We start from the raw sequence: 21,347 nt of genomic DNA, 5'->3' as shown, positions 1-21,347 counted from the left end.
GTCACCATCCAGCATGCCATCCAGGTAGCGTGTTCGCCAAACTACAGTGAACTAGAATATTGGGTAGTGTGCTCACACTCCGCGCCGGCTCAATGGGGGAGCGGTGGCCCAGCGAATGTCGACAGGTTTCTGTTTCGCGGCGCCGACACGAGGTGGCGCCACAGTAGACTTCACGGTAGGATTTGCCGTCGCCGTCAGTGCGCCGTGTGCATTTGCGGGCTCGTTGTTGTTCTGTTGTGCGGTTTTGCGCTGGTTTGAGCGCTTCTCGGGGGGTAATTTCACGTTTTTGTTCACGTATGGTGCCAGTGCTTGTTCAAGCTTGCCCAGATAAACGGCCTTCAAATGCAGGGCCCTCCAGATTCAAACTTGGGTGCCTGCGCATGACCACGATGAGCACGTAGGTAGAAGTGACTGTAGACTTGTTTTCTACGTAATAGGGTATGTTGCACGGAAGTGTGTACTGGAGACAAATTGCAAAATGTGCATTACCTTGCTTACAATGCAGTCTCCCAATGAAAACTGTTTTCCTGCGAGGCTGACAAAATACCGCGACCATGGAGGACTGCTCTACCCACCGGCGCAGCTTTATGGATTTGTGTTGAAGCTTGTAAACCTCTCAACAGAAAACCTCACAGAACCAACTTCTTTTTGAAGTCTGCTTCTAACCACTTCCAACATATCAAGAATGCTTTCGGAATGTAATTCATTGCAGCGAATTGAAAAACTCGAACGGGCGAAGCACCTTAAACTGAGCCGTTGCTGACGCTGCTCTGAAGTGCTAGAGTAAGTTGAACGAAAAAGAGGCGAAGTGGTTTGGTTTACGGGGTTCTATCGTCTCTGAGCGACTCGGGCTATGCGGGACGCTATAGTGAAGGGCTCCAGAAATTTCCACCACATGGGTACAACTCACTGTAACCTGGGGTTCTTCAACGTGCACTGACATCATACAGTACGTGGGCCTCTATAATTTCGCCTCCATCGAAATTCGACAGCCGTGGCCGGGTTCGAACCCATGTCTTTCGGATCAGCAGCCGAGCGCCATCTGAGCCACCGCTGCCAGAGGCGAAATGAGCGAGCATAAATGCATGCAGTGATGACAGATCTGCCTCATTCTTTATTTTTTTAAATAGCAGTGGATGCTGCATGGCTGTTCAAAAAAATGTGAAGTCAGTTACTGTTGCGTCGAAATTGTTTCGGTACGCGTGCCTCGATCGTGTTTAGCGCAAAGCGCTAATTTTAAATAATGTATATGCCCTCCCCCCCCCCCCCCTTCCTTCTACTTTCGCTCACTTATGTGTCTCCCTTCTACCTACCTGCCCCTCTGTGTTATGTGTGCTGCAGCTTGGCTCCTTGCGAATAGAAATAACTGCTGCCGCCGACACACTCTCGATTCCGCGTTTGTCCCTGGCATATAATCAAATTCCGCCACACCACATGCTACTACTATTAAGTATTAATACAAAAAGCTGTATGACCCCTCGGTACGCAGTGCGTTGTAACTGCAAGGAAACATTGCAGGCACGAGTGACAATACGTGATCATCCCTGCGTGCCAAGCGTATACTGATAAAAGTTGCTCATGTAACCCCTCATGCAATGTCCCTTGTGGAACTTTGAGAAATAAATAAACATATGCACATGCCAGAAATTAAGTTCCATTCAAGATCTGCCGAGCCATTTCGATGACACACACGCGAATGTTGCGATAATAATTCAATTTGTCGGCGCGGCTACCACGGCTACTGTGACGCCAGCCGAAAGCGCCACTCGTTTTCACCCGTGAAGACGCGTGCAGCGCCACCACGCGCCACCGCGCCCTGTCGACACCGGCGGGGTCACCCCGAGCGGGCCTGTAAGCACACTACCCAATATTCTAGTTCACTGTAGCCAAACGCAGCCGGTACAGCCAGCGATGACAGCGCCGCCCACCGGCAGGTAGCAGCCACCATTAAGGCTGGTTATAAATATTCATTCAGAACGACGGCTTGACATCGCCGCAATGGCGCAGTGGATTAGAGGCACGTGTTGCGTATGGAAGGTCGGCCGTTCGACTCCGCTGAGTCCGCTCTCTGTACTGTTATTTTATTGTTTTCTTTTTATTTCGTTTTTTAATTCCTTTCCCTTTTAGGTCGCAAATCGTGATGCTTAGTGGCATATAACGGCGTTTAAGATGTTCAAAACATTTTCTACATACTTTTACAAAGATTATTCACAGCGCTGGAATATCAGTTTTGAATTTAAACTAAATATTACATGGTTAGTAACAATATGTTGGTATAGACTTTTAAGCATTATTTAGGGAATAATTATCCCTTTTAGGTAAGCCGTTGTGACAATCTTCAGTCACCGTGATCAATTCACCGTGGTTGAAAGACTTGTGGCTGTACAGGCTGCAGTTGGCGAATACGCATCCAGTAGGGGGGCTATATCGCTCGTGACACGCAGATACCCACGTGACAACATAATTAAACAAAAGGGCGCATAAAATCGACATAAACTTTTAGAATATTCAGTTACAGCTTAAATACTCACCTATACTAATAGAACTGTTAGGTTTTGTTTTTATTATTTGTTGAAATGTTTTTAAAGCGAATTGAGGCGGAGTTCACACACATCATGGAGAAATGAACGAACTAAGGAGAGGCCCTGACGTCACTTTTTGTCATGGAGGAAGGAAAGAACTAAGGAGAGGCCCTGGCGTCACTTTTTGTGAAGCCGCCCCGCAACCGAAAGTTGGCTCGGCTTTCCTCACTATCTTCTTTCTCCACCGAGCTACGGGGTGGGTGTCGCGCGCGGCTCGCAAGCGCTTCGTAAAAGAAAGGTATAAAAAAAACCGCGCCGCTCGCCGCTACACTCCTACACCTCCCTCCCCGCAAACACGCACCTAGACATAGACCGAAGCACAGGTGCGGTGAACCTTTTCCGACGCCAGGCGAAGAAAGACGACATTGCGCGCCGCTCGGGCTACCGTACACCCGCCGTGTGGCCTTCGAAACGCAGCTCGCCGAGAGCGGCTTCACGTTTCTGTGCTGTTTGGTGAGGTGCGAAAGTTCGCTGATCAAAACAATCAACGCTTCTTCGCGTGTCGAAGCGCGGTTCCGGAGTGCCACCTTTTCGCGAGATTCATTTCAATGCATCGATCGCTCCGCGTAACGACACCAAGTTTGACGAACAAAATATCAAATGAGCGGTTATTTGCCGCATTTAAAAGTGTTGTGTTTTGGGATAACGTAACAGCAATCTTTATTCACATGGGTTACACGTTACACATGGCCGGCGTCTGGCCGTACACACACAGCACTTGCTGGGGCGCTCGGAGCGCTGGCGCCGTCTCGTGCCATGCACTCAATACACGCACACACAGGCGCTGGGATGGTGGCGCCATCTCTTGCCACACACTCAATACACATACACAGCACTCCTCCTTCCTTAAGAAGGTTATCGGTAACGTAGGGGCTTGCGAACAGTTCTAGTTGAACGTCTCGCAGATGGCATCGCCGCAGCCTCCAAGGTGCTTGCGGTGCTGGCTACGTCTTCCTCGGTGCTTGCAGGTGTACCTGCTGCATTTGATGCTGGAGTGGCCAAGTGCTTTTTCACTTGGTTGTTGTGACGGCGAACTTTCCCTTGAGGGGTTGAAACCGTTACCATCGAAGTTCCGTTCGTTTCATCAACTTCGCCCAACCACCATTTAGCTCCTCTGCCGAAATTGCGAACTGCAACCTTGTCACCTTTCTTGTATCTGGATCCCTTTTTCGTCTCTCCGCCATGCCTCTTGGATTCTGTCAGCAACTGCTCGGGTGCACTCTCTTCCTCTCTTCTAGGAATGCAAAGATCCAGCTTCGCTTTCATTGGGTATGCCAACATCAGCTCAGATGGTGACGTTCCATTTGGGCGGGGTGCTCTACGGTACATAAGCAGCCATCTCGCTAGCCGGAGCTTGAGATCTCCATCCGTGGTTTTCTTGAGGCCGTCCTTTACAGTTCGAACTGCTCGCTCAGCCAAACCATTTGATGCCGGATGGAAAGGAGCTGTCCGTAGGTGCTTAATGCCATTTTCCGAAAGGAATGCCTGGAAAGCTTGGCCAGTAAATGGGGTTCCATTGTCTGTTACAATGCACCTTGGCAGCCCAAACCGTGCAAAAATATCCCTCAAGTGCTCTACAGTGTTTTCCGCTGTTGCACTTGGCACGATGATAACTTCAAGCCACTTTGACTTGGCTTCTACAAGTACAAGGAGCATTTTACCTTCAAATGGTCCGGCATAGTCCAGGTGCACACGTTCCCAGCATTCAGTTGGCTCAGGCCATGACACTGGTTCAGTTTTTGCTGGCATTGGAGAATTCTGCAGACACTGTGTACACTGTCGAGCACACCTTTCGATTTCAGCATCCATACCAGGCCACCAAAACAAAGACCTTGCCATGCCTTTCATGACAACCATTCCATGGTGCGTTTCGTGTAGCAGTTCCAAGATATGCTTCTGGGCAGGAGTAGGCACCACGATTCGGTTACCCCAGTACAAGAGATTTCTGTACGTGTTCAGCTCATCACGTCTTTGCCAGAATGGCTGTAGGGCTTTGTCCGGGGTGCTTTGTGGCCATCCGTCCTTGACCCACAACAGCACTTGGCTTAGGGCTTGATCACAACTCGTGTAGTGCTGAAGCTGCTTCACTGACACTGTCAGCTTTTCCATGCTTGAGACTGAATTCACCAGCTCTGGTGGTTCAGGTGGATCAGCAAAGAGCACTGCCAGTGGTAGCCTGCTCATGGCATCTGCATTTCCATTGAGACGTCCAGGTCGGTGCTCAATAGTATACGTGTAGGCACCAAGTGTGAGTGCCCAACGCTGGATACGTGAAGCAGTCATGGCTGGAATTGCTTTATCTTCACGGAAGATGCCGACCAGTGGCTTGTGATCAGTGATGAGGATAAAGCTGCGACATAGCAAGTAGTCTCTGAAGCGTGTGACACCAAATATAATGGCTAGTGCCTCCTTTTCCAGATGTGAGTAGTTTCGCTCCGCAGGTGTGAGAGTTCGAGATGCGAATGCTAGTGGGAATTCAACCCCTTTATCACGATGTGAAAGCACCGCACCTACACCATACGGCGAAGCGTCACAGGCTAGCACCAGCTCCTTAGACGGGTCATAGTGTGCCAACACTTTTGCCTCCATGATGGCTTCCTTGGTTTTGACAAAAGCTTTTCGTTCTTCATCTGTCCACCTCCAGTGACTGTTCTTGTGAAGCAGTGCATACAACGGTGCTAGTAGTGTGGACAGGTTCGGCAGAAACTTTCCGTAGTATGACAGGAGTCCAATGAAGGATCTCAGCTCACCAACGTCCTTGGGCTCGGGCGCTTCAATGATGGCTTCTGCGTTTTTCTTTGATGGTTGAAGACCAGTGGCATTGATCTCGTGGCCCAAGTAAATGAGAGATGGTTTGAAAAACTCACACTTTTCCTGTTTGAGCTTCAACCCTGACTCTTTGACTCGTTGCAGAACTTTGCGCAGATTCTGAAGGTGCTCTGCGTCAGTTCTTCCTGTCACCAAAACATCGTCTAAGTAGACTGATGTGCCTGGGATGTCTCGAAGGGTTTCTTCCATTCTTCTCTGGAAGAGGGCAGGTGCTGATGAAACACCAAATGCCAGACGGTTGTAAGCAGAGACCCTTGTGTGTGTTGATGACCAGTAGCTTACTGGTTTCTTCATCAACAGGCACCTGATTGTAAGCTTCGCGGAAATCCAACTTGGAAAACTTGACCCCGCCTTGCAAGGATGCGAATATGTCTTCAACTTTTGGCAAAGGGTACTGTGTCGTTACCACTGCTGGATTCACACCGATCTTATAGTCTCCACAAATCCTGACACTTTGGCCATCTGCCTTGAGTACTGGTACAATCGGCGAAGCCCACTCAGAATGGTCCACTGGTGTGATGATGTTTTCACTTTGTAGACGCTGAAGTTCATTTTCAACCTTGGCCCGAAGTGCGTAGGGTACCGTGCGAGGTCTGAAGTATCGTGGCTGTGCATCGGGTCGAACGTTGATATGAACCGGTGGTCCTTTCAGTGTCCCGCAGCCTGGTCTGAAGATCTCTTCAAACTCCTGCAGCATTTCTTTCACTTTCCCTTCAGTGGTGCTTTCGAGCTGTGTCGCATTTACTTGGCGTGGTAGCAGGTCAAATGCTGTAAGCCAATCCCTGCCGCACAGGTTAGGGCTCTTGCAGGCTACTACAAGCAGTGTCTGCTGACATGTAGTCTTGCCAAGACATACGTCAACCGCCAGCGTTCCCTGCACCGGTATTGTTCCACGTATGCAGTTCAGCTTGATGTCTGTCCGTGAAAGCTGTGGCAAAACACCTTGGTGCTGCCGGTAAGTATCTTTTGAGATTAACGAAACGGGAGAACCTGAATCCAACTCCATTTCCAGTGGCACTCCATTGACTATGAATGTCACTGTGATTGGCTTCAGGGGTGACTGTGCACGCAAAGAATGCAGGTAGTACTCAGGTGGCTTCTCGGTCGACTGTACTGCATTCACTGCCGTTGCGCTCAGCTTCTTCCCTTTCTCAGCACCAGACAAACAGCAGCTCGCCAGGTGACCTACTTTGTCGCACTTGTAACACCTTGTGTTGATGTGCTTGCATTCCGGGGGCCTGTGATCACGGGATCCGCAGCGTACACACGGCCTGGACTTCTCTTGGCGTCCGGTTTTGATTTTGCCTTTAGGCTTCGGGTCTTGCCCTTTTTGGCCACCGAGCCCTTGCAGGTACTTTTTCTTGTGCTTGACATAATTCGCTGAGCCTTCTTGAACCGGGGAAGTCGGTATGTCCGCGTGGCCCTTTCGCAGCTCGTTTGCGTTGAGTTCCGCCGCCTCTGCCGTTCTAGCAATCTCAAGCGCTTTATCTAGGGTGAGGCTCTTCTCAACTAACAACCGTTGCTGCACGGCTCTGTCACGAATTCCACACACAAGTCTGTCTCTCAGCATGCGGTTCAGCGCCGTACCGAAGTTGCAGTGTTCCGCCATTTGCCGGAGCTCGGCGACAAACACCGCGACGCTTTCATTCTCGAGCTGTACTCTGGTGTGGAAGCGATAACTTTCGGCTATTTCCGATGGAGCGGGGCTGAAGTGGCTGTTGAGAATAGCCATGAGTTCAGTAAACTTCTTTTCTTTAGGCTTTTCGGGCGCTAGCAAACTACGGAGCGTCGCGTACGTGCTTGTGCCGACCGTCGACAAAAATACCCACTTTTTCTTATCGTCGTCTTCGATGCCATTTGCATTGAAGAACGCATCCAGCCGTTCCGTGTATGACGACCACGGCTCTTTGTTGTCGTATTCTTCGACTCGACCAAACGTCGCCATGTTTGCGCGGGAACGAAGCGTGCTTCACTTCACTGGCTACTGGCGCAAGTTCACTTGCCTGCGTGCATCACAATGCGATGTCTTCGCGCAACCTGCGTGCATCCGATGCGATATGTCTTCGCTTGCGTCCGGGTCCCCGCTATCCCATGCTCGTCGCCAGTTGTTGTGTTTTGGGATAACGTAACAGCAATCTTTATTCACATGGGTTACACGTTACACATGGCCGGCGTCTGGCCGTACACACACAGCACTTGCTGGGGCGCTCGGAGCGCTGGCGCCGTCTCGTGCCATGCACTCAATACACGCACACACAGGCGCTGGGATGGTGGCGCCATCTCTTGCCACACACTCAATACACATACAATACACAGCAAAAAGCAATCCTAGATGCGTGCGTAACGTCACGACGACAGGCATGTAGACTTTAACACGCAAGGCCGAGCACGCCGTGCCGAAAGCCCGTCCACCGCCACCGAGAAACAGTCGGGCCCCTAGCAACAACGACGCTAACGACGCCGTACGCCGTTAGGTCTGTTCGATTCAGAACTGGTTCTCTGCACTAATTCTGAAAAAGTTCCGTTGGTGCCGGCGCGGTGCAATTGCAGTTTCTTGGTGCAGGTGCAGCGCGTCAGCAGCGTCACAAATCTTCAATCGAGCGCGTGCACGCACAGGCCTTGTCTGCTATCCGGTTCTCGTCCGTCGTGCTGTGTTGTGTTGCTGTGCGTCGCGTCTGTTTTTCGTGCCTCGTGGAGTCATGGACTACGACATTGCCGAATCCACTTTTATGGAATTTTCTGAGTCGTCAGACAGCGAAGATGAGGAAGCCGACGTGGTGCTTTCTTTTGCAGCAACACAGTTCGGACAGACCGCAACAGAATCCCCAACTACTACGAAAGCGTAGTAGCTAGGTATTTCAGCTTCGAATTCAAGAGGCTGTTCAGGCTGTCGGGAGAAAAACTTCCTTTAGTTGGCCATTGATGTTAACAAACAAAACGTCGGCTGAGCTCGTCGTCTGCTTACGCCGTCAAACACGTGCACCACTATCCTGCACCTCCGTCTCTGAGGGTGCCGCGGTTCTTTGCACCCATAGAGTTTCTTACTTTGCACCGAAGCGGCACCACGACTGCACCAAAATCAATCGCGGACGGTGGTGCAGGGGGCGCTGTGAATCGAGCGCTTTGGTGCAGCGCACCGTGAACCGGTTCCGGCGGTGCAGAGAACCACGGCTGAATCGAATGCAGCTGTTGTTAGTGGCCCGAGTTTTCTTAGCAACAACGACAACGTTGCTAGTGGCCCGACTTTTTAAGCCTAAATTTTGACGTCACAACCGCCACATTTTTGCCAATGCATTGGGAATACGAAGGGCCTCTTCTTAGTTTTCCTTCCTCCATGACACACATGAACGAATTTCGTCCACGGCTCGAAGGCATTTAATTCGCCCATACGGAGATAGATACTCGATGCCGAGCAAGCGTACGACAGCGTACCCCATGCAGTGCTTTTATCCATGTTTTTACCTCCCTGTCGGACTCGGCCTGGGGCCTCCGGACCTCTGGCCGACATTCAACGTCTCTGTGAGGAAAACACGGTCGTCGCGTGCTTCGGGTCCTCGCACATCGGCCCCATCGCAGTGATGAAAGGTCTGCGCCAAGAGTGTCTGTTGTCGCCACTCGTTCTACATGGCGAGCATCGAGCGAGAGCTGCTTAGGTCGCACATTGGTTTCCGCCTCAGCTGGCGTGGATGACGACCGCTGACTGCCGGGTAAAGCCTTCGCGGACGATCTAGTACTGTACCCCCCCTCCCAAGATTTGCAATTTCTGCTAAACAACTGCCAGGATGTGGTTACTCGTTTGAACCCACGGCTCAGTTCCGAGAATTCTGTGGTTGTCTGTTTGGCTGGAACCAACACGGCGGATTAAAAATTATAACCTTGGAAAATAAAACCTTCTCCTAGAGTTTATAGTTCCGATGTCTGGGAGTGGAGATGTTCGCTGAAAATCCGTTCCGGCCTTCACAAGGCTAGGCGCGGCCGTGTACATACCGGTGACGTAAGAATAGAAGCTCAAAATTAAAAATTTGTCGAGGCGAACATTAAAATAAATGTTTTAAAAATGGCAAATTTGTAGATGCTACTGTTAAATTCGGCAGACTGTGATCTCCACATGTGGGCGACCCACCGGAAGTTGGACGGCTTGTCGCGGAAGTCGTGTGTCTGCTGTGTATTTCAATGCAAAAAAATTGGCAGTGGTTTAGCTCTGGTTAAACCTGGTTAAAAAAGCAACGAGGAGAGGGAGGCGATGGAAAGCGCGCGGCGGCGGCCCCGGCACGCTAGCTATGCGCCGCTACTGCGCATGAGCAACTGGTGAGCGCGGTGGCGGTAGAGTTCCTGTATATGCTCCCGCAGCATATACAGGAACTCTAGGTGGCGGCACCTCCGAGTCACCCGCGCAGCGGCGACGCGCCAGCTGTGTGACGTCACTGCTCCTGGCACATGCGCAGTATGGCCTTTCGTCAGCTGCGCTATAGTGCCTCTCGGCGACTCGCGTAGTGTTGCTTTCGCAACAGAAGTCACGTCTTTCGCCCTTTCGTTCTCAGTAGGGGTGTGCGAATATTCGAAATTTTCGAATATTATATTTTTAGTATTCGTATTCAATTCGAAATCCAAGTATTCGTGTTCTTTCGAATATTCGACCCGACGCGAATATTCGTATCTAGCCGAATATTCATTGTGAGCACCGGCGTTCATTTCAATCCGCAAGCCCTATCGACAGAGACATAAAAACATAGCGGCGCCCAGAGCTAGTCTAGCCACCCTACCAGAGCAATGCGCATGGATGAAGGATAATGTTTCCTTCGAATTTCTTTTTTTCCAGGAAGGAAAATGTTTCTTTCCTCCAAGGGCAATGCTCTAGCTGACTGCGCTGGGGAGCTTTTTTGTGGCTATACTTGCGAAGCTGCTATAGTCAGAGCTGTACACGAAGTACCTCGCAATACGTGCCAGGTCAGTGCCAAGTGACAGGGCATTATTCTGTGGCTGGAGCAGTCGTTTCAGCTAGAAGGGAACTACTTCTGCCTGACCATGTGGAGCAGCTAGTTTTCCTTCACGACAACATTTTATGTTCATCCCAGCAACTCGCTTTTCTGCTGATGGCAAGCTAGCCTTATAATCAATGCTGTGTACTAACCATCCTCTCTGATATTTACACTCTTCTAAGAATAATGTTCGAGACTTTGGTACTTTTTGTGCAACCACACACACCTTTTGTGTTCATTTAATCATCGATAGCTGAACTGTGATGTTCTTTTGTGCTCAAATAAATGTTTTGTAGTGGTTAAATGCGTCTGTCCTTGATTATTCGATATTCGATTCGATATTCGGAATCAAGTATGCGTATTCGATTCGTATTCGAAAAATTTAATATTCGCACACCCCTAGTTATCAGTTTTAGAGCGCAGCTCTTAGGCGCCCGTTTCTGCGTTTCGGGCGTCGCCGTTGTCCGTTGTAACCAGCGAAAGCGATGGAGCGGGAGCTTGGAAAGGAGAAAGTAAAAGCGCAATCTCCTCTCCTCCTTAGCAACCGGCGCGCCGGTGGGGGGCGCTGCTGTGTATAGCAACCGTGACGTCACACAGTAGCGGTAGAACGAGCGCGCGCGCGCCTCGGCGGTGGCAACTACTCCGCCCAGTCAAAAAAAACACCATTGGAACCAGTTGGATTACCAACTGGTTTCAAATGGTTCCAATTGGACTAGTTGAGTTTCCAACTGGTTCCAATTCGAATGGTGTTCCAATTGGATGGCCCAAGTGGACTATCCAATTGGACCATGGTCCAATTGGACCATTTGGGTTTCCAATTGGTGGGCCCAATTGTTCTTACCCATTACATCCAATTGGCCCGCCCAACTGCACCCAATTTTTCCAATGAATGTTTGCATTTTTGACAAACAAGGTAGAACAAATATTTATTTATTTATTTCACATACTGTCAATCCCATCGGGATTTTTACAGGATGGGCATATAGTAAGAAGGTACAAAGCGAATACAAATGGAATGGTATACATTAAAAACACTGTTGTTTGCAAGTAATTACATGAGTATGGGAAAAAAAACACAGATAACAGAAAATAAAACACATAACGAGAGAGTATTTTTCACAGAAAAGGGTGCAATTTTATACATTGTAAGTAATATGTTCATACAGATGCTGTTACATGCAGTGACGAGTGGTCTGTTGTACTTGAATAATTATGATTTAATATAACAAGAGCTATCAGCAGCTTAACCTACTAAATTTTACTCATCATCTGCACCACCACTGCAGCTGAAATTAAATTAAATAACTGCGCTCAGTGGGCAAGCGCCACTGGCCCCAGCATGAGAGCTTCACAAATGGGGTATATAAGTTGGAGCAGAAGTGTGTTCTCTGCATGTAGATATTGAGCTAATATATATATATATGCTACTAGTGCCTGAATGCTGCTTGCGTGTGATGTATTTTTGTCTGTTGACTTTGATTTCCATAAAAACATGTTCCGTAGAACAGTGTTGATTGGCACTGCACGGCATCTCCCTGCAGTCCTCATAAATGAGTTTTCCTTTTGCATATTATAATATGTTCAGTTGTAGAAATATTTATCCAAGATTCTAGAGGATATATTTCACAAACATTTAGCTACCTCTCTCAATGAACATCACATATTTTTGTGAATATTTTCTGGGGGAAAAAGGGGTCCAATTGGTCGGGTGTCCAAAAACACAACTGGAACCAATTGGGAAATCCAATTGGAACCAATGGGAATGTCCACTTGGTTCCAATGTTTTTTTTTTTGGCTGGGCGCCGCTCCTTCGCCAGACGTCTCGTTGCAGTCGAGTGAGTGAGACGCGTGGGTCCGAAGCGGCCCAGTGATTCAGCGCCAAGCGGTTCGGGGAAGCGGCAATGGGTTCACCACAAGGCTTTTGCCAAGCACACTTTAGAATTTCCAGAGTGTCTTCGGTATATTTTGGAGGAAAGGAGATGCGCAGTCTGTCTCCCGGCTGCGAAACCAATAGAGTGGGGGCTTGGAAAGCAGAGAGTAAAATTTGTAAATTGGCTTTTGAGGAAAGGAAATGCGCAGTATTTGTCTGACACAATTCGGTGGACACCTCAACCAGAGGGAAGGCATATAACGTACTGCTCTGGAACAGTGGACACCTCAATCGTGCTAAAGCTGCGTGGTAGTGACAGATGTGTGCTGCATGCATGCTTTGGCATTGGCAATTGTACCAGAAATGCTGAGGGTGGCAGCTGGGGTGGGTGGGGACTTTAATGTACATATATAAAGACAAGCGGGAATTTCTTATCACATGCAGGAGAACATCCCGTTCCTCTCACTCGTAACGGCTCCCACAGCTGTGACAACCTCGCGAAATACTTGCGCAGACCTCGCTTTCGAGAACCAGGCATTGGCCAGTCGAGCATATATCCATCTATTTCTCCATCCGGAAAGCATTCCTTCATGTCAATCAGGAACTGTTAGTGGAACGTGTTTCTTGAAGAAGGAATATGTGTGAAAAATAACAAGTTGTCTGTAATTGTGCATACAGGATCTCGAATTCTTTCCTCAATTCTATCGAAAAATTGAAACAGCTGATGAATTTCGCATTAGGTCGGCAATATATTTGCGTTGTTCTCGTGTAATATCTGCTGTTGTATGATAGGAACGCAGGCACGCGAGAAATGTGAGCATTGTGTGCAGAATCCCAGTAATTTCAGAAAAACAGAAGAAAACAGGCATGCGCAGGTCTCACACTACCGCGGCAAAGGAGTACGTGCATGCATTCAACACTGTTCTTGTCTTCCGAGCGTAAAGGAGAAGTAGTGTAATGGCGATGAGGGTCATCTTAAAACCGAATTTTCGTGCAGCAAAGAAAAGGCGAACGATAGGCACAGAAATCATCACGAGCCACTCGTTCTGCAGCTGCCGCAGTTTCAGTTTCGTGTTGGTGGTGGACCATAACTCTTTTCATCGCTTCAGGGTGTCATTTACCTTCCAGACGCACTTTTAACGTAACTCCAAAGTACATCCAAGATTCAGCTGCACAGTGCGAGAAAAACGACTGACAAGAAGGACGAATGCTGCAGCGCGCGTGAGAAGCCAAGTCAACTGCACCAAGCGTCACGAATAAAATCCCATTCATAACGTGCTACAGTACGAAACAGTATATATGACACACTCCGTCGAATAAGCATACTTTTTGGAGGCGGCATAATGTGAACCAACCGAACACCGTCGACATCTCACCAGATTGAACCGCCGCGGTGGCCGGCGCTCGGCTGCTGACCCGAAAGACGCGGGTTCGATCCCGGCCGCGGCGGCCGAATTTCGATGGAGGCGAAATTTGGAGGCCCGTGTACTGTGCGATGTCAGTGCACGTTAAAGAACCCGATGTCGTCGAAACTTCCGGAGCCCTTCACTACGGCGTCCCTTATAGCCTAGCTGAGTTTGCTTTAATTTGGGACTTGAATAAACAGCGCGAACGAAGACGAGCACACAATAAGAAAAGAAAATGGACGACATAACAACTGACGCTATCAAGAGTATCTAGCAAGCCGCGAAACTTCGCTGTTTCGATCACTGTGTGTTATCAGCGTGCTGGCATTAGACGGCAGCCTCGCGTTAATGCACGAACCGAGTACGAGCGCTTTCACAGCGATCGAACAGTTGTTAGTCAGCGCTGTGTCGTCCGTTTTCTTTTCTTGTGTGCTCGTCTTCGTTCACGCTGTTTATTCAAGATGCTTAACCAACTAGCCCGCCAAAACGTGTTAATGTTTTGGAACGCTAAACCCCAATAAGCCAAAACAGTTTCACCAGATAGTAGCCTAGCCCTCGCTTCGGTCTAAACATAATTCGGTAAAATGGTCACTGCAAGGAGTACGGCTGCCTGGTTCCACCTATTATTTGTCAAATTTATCCCCCATTGATAGCATAACTTGGACGAGTGCGGGAACGCGCATCACGGTAAAGAGCAGAGTCGGCGAGGTTAGCGCATCGGGACGACACAGAGCTGAGCAGACGTGGCTCCATACTTGCTGTGTGTAGCGACACCCTGTCGTCTGCTAGTGTCGCCCCACTGAAATGCAATGGACCCTTATTTTTGAAGCGCTTTTCCCGAAGAATTTGCTAGTCTCCTCATGCAGTTGACGGCGCAACAGGGGGGCACTGCCGTGGAAAAATGCGGGAATGGCGGAAAGGCGAAATACTAAGTGGAAAAACAAAACTGAAACTGAAAAACCGTGCTGAGGTCCGATTTCAAAGGCTGACTTTCGGGACAAGGGACTGACTTCCGGTGGTTTCACTTTCGGGCGCTTGATGCGCCATTCAGCCCCCTTGTGGAGATCAGTGGTGGTGCTACCTCATTGTTTCAAAGAGACGCTTCTAACATTAACATTCATCCATTTATCCATCATTCCAGCCAATTCCAGCTGATGCCGCTGGCACTTGGTTCTTGAAGAGGTGGTGGTTCTGGACCCTATTCGAGTCGGAAATCGCGATTCGAGTACCGCCTTCTCGACGCTGTTTCCACAGCATCTTCGGGCTTTGTCACGGCCTGCCAAAGTTGGCGGCAGGATCGGCAGGTGCAGCAGTTGCCGGTGCCTTCGTCTAGCCGCATAAACACCGCGAATAGTGTGCAAATGACTTTCCAAGTTCCATCGAGGTGTCGCCGAGTGGTTCGGGCGGCGATGTGCGTGCTTGGTGCTTTCGTCCGACGCCTTTGACCCAAAGCCAGGAGGGACACAGCTGTGGGCTCTCGTTGATGGTGAGCTGAGCAACGGGCGTCGGAGTGTCATCTCACTTGTTTGACCTTTCGGCGCGAGCTCAGCACGGAAATATGATATGGGCTTTGGCGGGGTCTTGATGGATCTCTTGATGATGTGGAATCAGCGGTTGGAACGAGGCTGTCTGCCGAGTCGCTACCTCGTTGTAGTATTGTGACCGGGTCGCTCCTCCTCCAAACATTTCACCGTGGGGCCATTAGGCATTTCCTAGGGCGAAATCGCATTAATGGGCCGCCTTCGGATTTTGTACTACTTCCAATTGAGGCAGGGCCCGACCCTACCTGTCACTGTTCTCAGGCGTCTGGATTTCTTTAAGCAAGAGTGCACGAGCCAGCCTGGCTGAATGCCTCTCGCACAGCAGTGTCTGCCTAACAATTCTGAGCTGTGGCAAAGCTGTCAGCTGGGCCTGTCGGTTCACTGCAGGTGGTAGAGCACAGTGATGACACCATCCACAGAGGCAGCTCGAGGATCGACGAAACATCATCTTGTGAGGTGCGTTCGGTGTGAAGATTGCTGCCATAGTACTGAAAAGGAAAAGTAGTGGTACTTGCACACATGGTGGATCTCGCAGTGAAGGTGGAAATTCCCTTGGCTCTCTTTCTGGTATATTTATGGTTATTTGTTTGCTCTCCTAACCAGTGTGAAGAAAACTTGTCAGCTATATATCAGAGGACATACCGGCTGGTGTGTGCTATGTTTAGTTGATGTCTGTGAAAGGATATCTATGGGAAGCCTGCACACATGCAGTGATTCGATTGCATCACCAACTGCACCAGACTGACACAAAGTGAAGGCTGCTACACGCTGCTCCATTTTGACAAAGTACGGCTTATCTGCGCCTGTGCCAAAAGTCTGTTTTTCCTGAACAGCAAAATTCTTGAGCGCCATGTATAATCCTGCATCTGCGTTTCAATGGGGCTGCAGTGGCTCACTGGTTGGCTGCTGACCTGAAAGATGTGGGTTTGATACCATCTGTGGTGGTTGCATTTCAACGCAGACTGGAGGCCGTGTGCTGTGCAATGTCAGTGAGAACCCCAGGTGGTGGAAATTATCCGGAGCCCTCCACTACGGCGTCCCTCATAGCCTGAGTCACATTGGGATGGTAAACTCCCATAAAACCAAACAATCGTATTAAGGTGGATGCCTTTAATGCCTCATCATTGTAAGCAGGAGTTGTCGGCAGAAATGTCACGCTTTTCAATTGGTCGAAATGGTAGTGACGTCACGGTGCGCGAATTTCAAACAGGGCCAATTATACTTTGGCTAGTAACCATGCAACAAATTAAATGGATGGTATAGTGATGCTCCAAGTAAGTGGGGCTGAGTTTAGTTAATTAACCAATTAGGCTAATTAACCTTTCTAGTCAGGCCAGACAGATAAATAAAACCGAGTAAGAAATTAGTTGAGTTGGGGAATCAAACCATTGTCTCTGGAGTGCGAGACGAGCATGCTAACAACTCCGCCATGCCAGTTGATGGTTTGGAATGAACAAAGGCGCATCTAGCTAATATGGTGTCTTCTTTCACTCCCACTTCCTCCCTTCCCTTTGGGCGAGGTACAGGTGTCCACCGAGATATGCGAGGCAGATACATTTCCTTTCCTCAAAAACCAATTTGCCGACGAGGAAGGTGTAGAGCCGGACGGGTGATGGCGTTCTGTGGACTCCCTGGCAGCGCTGCAAGACGCTGTCGCGTTCCACTCTTAGAGGCAAAGCTTAACATCCTAACCACACATCAGTGACACAAGCAGCAACACCGCGCTTAAGGGTTTTGCCTCACCGCACTTTAGGTCAACACAATGGCCCCCCTGAATTTTTTGATAATCCTCCCATCAGTCCTTTGTGTGGGCGGTCACCATGCTGGCTGAGTCCGTCGTTAGCTTGCGTAACAAAAATAGATAAGTGAAACACTCCGGCAGCATGCAGGGATTTACTCCGGTCATCCTGGGGTGTGGAGGGAAAAAGAAGACACATGCCATTTTTTTTTGGCAGCAAGTGCCTCATCGTTGTACCTGCAGTTTGGAATTATTGCATAAGCATCTTCTTTATCACTCACAAGAATCCTTTGGTCATTTTCCACCAACCACATTGCCACAGGCTGCACTGTCTTGCGCTTACTTGCATTTCGGTAGTGCACTCCAACACACTCGAAACTGCCGCTTGGCCTGTGGTCTTGAGAGGTAAGCCGGGTGTTGGACCGGGCCTTGACCACTTTCTCAGCTGCTATTGGAGGTGGCTGAACGGTTAACTTATGCCCTGACTGCAGAGTACGATCCCGCCTGTGCTACTCACTGCCTGTTCACGTGAGGTATTCCGGGGCCTGAAATGGGAACAGTTGAGGATAAGAGTTAATCAAGAATACCTAAGTAATCTGCGATTTGCTGGTGACACTGCCTTGCTAAGTCACTCATGAGATGAACTGCAAAGCATGACCAATCAGTTAGACAGGCAGAGCAGAACGGTGGGGCTAAAAATTAACATGCAGGAAACCAGAGTAAAATTCAACAGTCTAGCAAGGGAACAGCAGTTCGCAGTTGGTAGCGAGGTGCTGGAAGTAGTAAGAGACTATGTCTACTTAGGGGAGGTAGTGACCACTGATCCGGATCATGAGAGAGAAATAACTAGAGGAATAAGAATTGGGTGGAGCGCATATGGCAGGTTGTCTCAGATCATGAATGGCAGTTTACCAATATCCCTCAAGAGAAAAGTCTACAACAGCTGTATCATACCGGTACTCACCTGTGGGGCAGAAACTTGGAGGCTAACAAAGAGGGTTCAGCTTAAAGGTGCAGTGAAGAGGAATCTGAACTCGTCTTTTTGCCGCAGGAACTCAATCTACACGTTCCGAGCATTCTTAGAAACTTCGATTATTGTCCTGTGTGGCCGATTTCCCTAATTAAATCGAATTAACGCCCAGCTCCTGCCTTTTTTTTAAATTCTCCCCGTACGGTGGGCGGTGTCGACCAACTCGTGGAGCGCCATTCACCCAGTCCCATGGCGGCTTGCCGCTCTGCCAACGGCGGAGTAATACGTAGTAATCCGTAGTAGCAAATAGTCCGCGCGTATTTTTATTTCTGGGGGCTTATTTTGCGGCTATATTATCTGCGAATGAAACTATTTATTCACGGAAACCTAAAAAACAAAATAAAGCGAAAGCAAAGCCTCCACGGAGCTGGCTGAAAGGCCCTCCACGCGTTGGTCGACTCTGCCCACCGTACTGGGAGAATTCAAAAATTGAAGGCGGGAGCCGGATGTTAATTTGATTTAATTAGGGAAATTGGCCACACAGGGCAATAAGTCGAAGTTTCTAAGAATGCTCGAAACGTGTAGATCGAGTTCCCGTGGCAAAAAGACGAGATCAGATTCCTCTTCACTGCATCTTTAAGTTAAGGACAACGCAGCGAGCTATGGGAAGAAAAATGATAGGTGTAACGTTAAGAGATCTGAAGAGGGCGGAATGGGTGAGGGAACAAACGCGGGTTAATGACATCCTAGTAGAAATCAAGAGGAAGAAATGGGCTTGGGCAGGGCATGTAATGCGAAGGCAAGATAACCGCTGGTCCTTAAGGGTAACGGAGTGGATTCCAAGAGAAGGCAAGCGTAGCAGGTGACGGCAGAAAGTTAGGTGGGCGGATGAGATTAAGCGCAGCAAGGCACAGGCGCCAAGCACAGAACGGTCAGCTGTGACCTTTAAACTGTGGAGTGTGCGCTTAGCAACTGCAATCGCTGTGCAGAATATTGCAGAATATGCATCGCAGACCGCCTGTGAAGATGCACAAAGTTGCAGTGCGTTGTTACTCTGCAGGGGCATGGTGAAGGCTGGCAGTGTGCGTCTGTTGAAAGGGAAAGTTGCCGTGGTTATCCCGCTTCTGTGTGGTGGTGTTTTCAAAATCTTTTGTGGTAGTGTTGTGCCGGATTCTCTGTGTTCACGCCTTACTGTGGGATTATCGCTTTCTATTTAAAGTAAATCTGGCGAGACGTGTTTTTTGGTTATTTTTAGTATCTTTTTGTATAATGTGCGTGCTCCTTTTGGTGACGCTATTTTCTGCTTGTCAATACAGTCTGTGGATTGTGTAAAGATAGTGGACACGTTTTTTTTTTTTTTGCCCATAGTGCTTAATGATTTCACACTACTTGTGCGTTCAAAAGGAAGATAAGTTTCAATAAGGCGCTCCTCATAGCCTGAGCTGATTTGGGATGCTAAACCCCAATAAACCATTAACCAATCATTCTCATTTGCAATATTTCCAATGTTTTTCCTATGCTTCATCATGAAATACTTGATATTTCCATGTCTTTAGGTTAAGCAATTTTTTTTCCAAATGTGCCGTTCTGCTTACGTACACCTGAACTTGTGATGTGCAAGTCTGTGTGCACTGCCACAAGTGCCGTGTCTGAATGCCGTGCACAGTGGGGACAGAAACCAATTCTTTCTGTTTTGCTCCTCGGAATGCTTCTACATCAGCTTTCGGAAAGTGAATCAGTATGATCGTTGGCATCTTATTAGTCCAATTCAGACGCTGACTTGATGGTGTGCCCTCAGAGATTATGCAGCATGGCTTGATGCTTCAAAGGCCCCCGATTCCGTCACAGGCATTTTTGCCATGCCCAGTTGTCATGAACGTCAGAAGTACTCTGGTTGCACTGAAACTGATCATGTCGGTGCCTGGCTTGCTGTACCACGTCGTCTAGCCACTCATGGTCTTTACTGAAAGTGTGAAACACGCTAGCCGATTCGTAGGCTCTGTCGTTACTTATGATAGCCAAACTACAGGCTTTTTTTCTTGTCGCGACAATGCATGTAAATATAGAAACATGGCATTTCTTCCAGTTCCTTAGGAAAAGACTGCGAAAATTTGTTTTCCTCGCTAATTACTTTCCTCTGAAGTCATGTGTTGCCGATCTTATCAGGCACTTTCAGAGGTTCTCCAGGAATTCTTTTTTTTTTTTGTGTCTCCTGAAATAATGTGTGCAGTACACGATTCTGACTCTACTCCTTAGTCTTAACAGCAAAGGAAGGCAAGAGACGCTGATGGACCGTAGCCGGCTGCGCTCAGGGGCAGCTGAGTGCAGCTGCGGGGGACTCGGATAAACGCAATGGAGCTTGGAGCCAATTTCTTTGCTACTCATTCCTCCTAGCTGCAAGAGAGAAACAGCGAAAGATGAAACTTTTTGAGCCACTCGGCACCTCTTCCCAACACACCATGTTTTTTCAAGGGCTTTGGCCATCATTTTGTAGACATGATTGTGGCTGCCCGGTAAGGACCCAGGATCTCAGCTTACCACCTCTGTTCATACGTCTTGGCTCAGGTGGTGCACCCTCAAAGGAAGCTAGCACTGTACTGATAAGCTTAGAAGAGCGAGCACGGCAGTTATAGCAACTGAGCGCGAAACCTAGGTGAAGATAATTTAAAAACAGTGTCGATCGGACATGCTTGTCTGATCTCTCTTGGACAGACCCCAGTATGGTGCCAAAGCAGAAGCCTGGGCGAGTTGGTAGGTACTCATTCTAAGACAGCGCAGACAAGCTTGTGTTGTACGTTTCTTTCCATCGTCCTTGTCTTGCTTGCGGTGTTTTAGAATGAGGCCAGAACCGCTCCGAGGGAGGTATCAGGTCTAAATCAATGGGTCGAGACACTCAAAACAAGCGCAAACAGACACAGTAGAGAGACCCCAACCACCGGACATGACATCACAGACTCGAGGCTGGCCCACAAGTGGGAAGCCCACGAGAGCCTCGTGAAGAGGTGGAAAAAACAGAAACACAATAGGAGGCTAAAGAAGAGAATATCGACACTCGAAAAACGGATAGAAGACTATACAGGCGAGCTTAGCTGGAATTGAAGGCTTCCAGCTAGAAAAGTATGATTTCCAGTTGAATAATCCTGCTAGAAATACCAGCTTTTTTTCATCCAGTGTCAGTGGCTGTGCTCGGCAGTGTCTGTGTTGTGGTGACAGGGCTCTGAGAGACTGCTGCTGCATGCTGGGGTGCCTCCTGTGCTTTCAGGTATGGACTTGTCTGTCCCGTCCACTTCGTCCAGTGGTGCCCCCACCAGCCCCTCCACCTCCTCCCTGGCGTGCAAGGGCCCCACCGCTGCATCCCCGGCTGCCCTGACGGAGTGTGTCGAGCTCCGGCCCCTCTTCTGGTGGGTGGCTCTGTTCTGTGACACCACCGTG

The 21,347-nt window shown here is 49.0% G+C and overlaps 2 protein-coding genes across 7 annotated transcripts in view; one reads left to right on the top strand and one right to left on the bottom strand.

Moving 5' to 3' along the window:
- Nucleotides 1–3,468: 3,468 nt before the first annotated feature.
- Nucleotides 3,469–7,356, bottom strand: LOC149345343 (uncharacterized). Its single transcript, XM_089547411.1, has 3 exons — nucleotides 5,694–7,356; nucleotides 4,615–5,623; nucleotides 3,469–3,556 (listed from the first exon to the last, which is right to left on the bottom strand). Exons 1-3 carry the CDS (start codon nucleotides 7,354–7,356, stop codon nucleotides 3,469–3,471), a joined length of 2,760 nt encoding a protein of 919 aa, XP_089403537.1.
- A 7,389-nt stretch (nucleotides 7,357–14,745) lies between these two features.
- Nucleotides 14,746–21,347, top strand: part of LOC149345339 (uncharacterized) — a 154,996-nt gene continuing 148,394 nt past the window's right edge. For 2 of the 6 annotated variants that reach the window (XM_089546589.1, XM_089546593.1), the window contains exons 1-2: nucleotides 14,749–15,152; nucleotides 21,178–21,316. In XM_089546589.1, coding sequence (XP_089402715.1) covers nucleotides 21,180–21,316 — 137 coding nt within the window. In that variant the 5' untranslated portion in view covers nucleotides 14,749–15,152; nucleotides 21,178–21,179. Of the gene's footprint in view, nucleotides 15,153–21,177; nucleotides 21,317–21,347 lie in introns of those variants that run through there. The other 4 variants (XM_089546591.1, XR_016283273.1, XM_089546588.1 and 1 more) reach the window with 4 other exon arrangements.

The sequence above is a fragment of the Amblyomma mixtum genome, chromosome 5 (assembly GCF_055824585.1).
Source record: "Amblyomma mixtum isolate Tamu chromosome 5, ASM5582458v1, whole genome shotgun sequence".
NCBI lineage: Eukaryota > Metazoa > Arthropoda > Arachnida > Ixodida > Ixodidae > Amblyomma > Amblyomma mixtum.
Note: the sequence above shows the minus strand (reverse complement) of the source record. Positions and strands in the feature narration are given on the sequence as shown.

Coding starts and splice junctions, on each gene's coding strand:
- LOC149345343 (XM_089547411.1), bottom strand. CDS start 7,356: ATGGCGACGTTTGGTCGAGTCGAAGAATACGACAACAAAGAGCCGTGG. Junction 5,624..5,693: donor GCCTGTTGATGAAGAAACCA/GTAAGCTACTGG, acceptor GTGTTTCATCAG/CACCTGCCCTCTTCCAGAGA. Junction 3,557..4,614: donor GCCCTAAGCCAAGTGCTGTT/GTGGGTCAAGGA, acceptor CAAATGCAGCAG/GTACACCTGCAAGCACCGAG.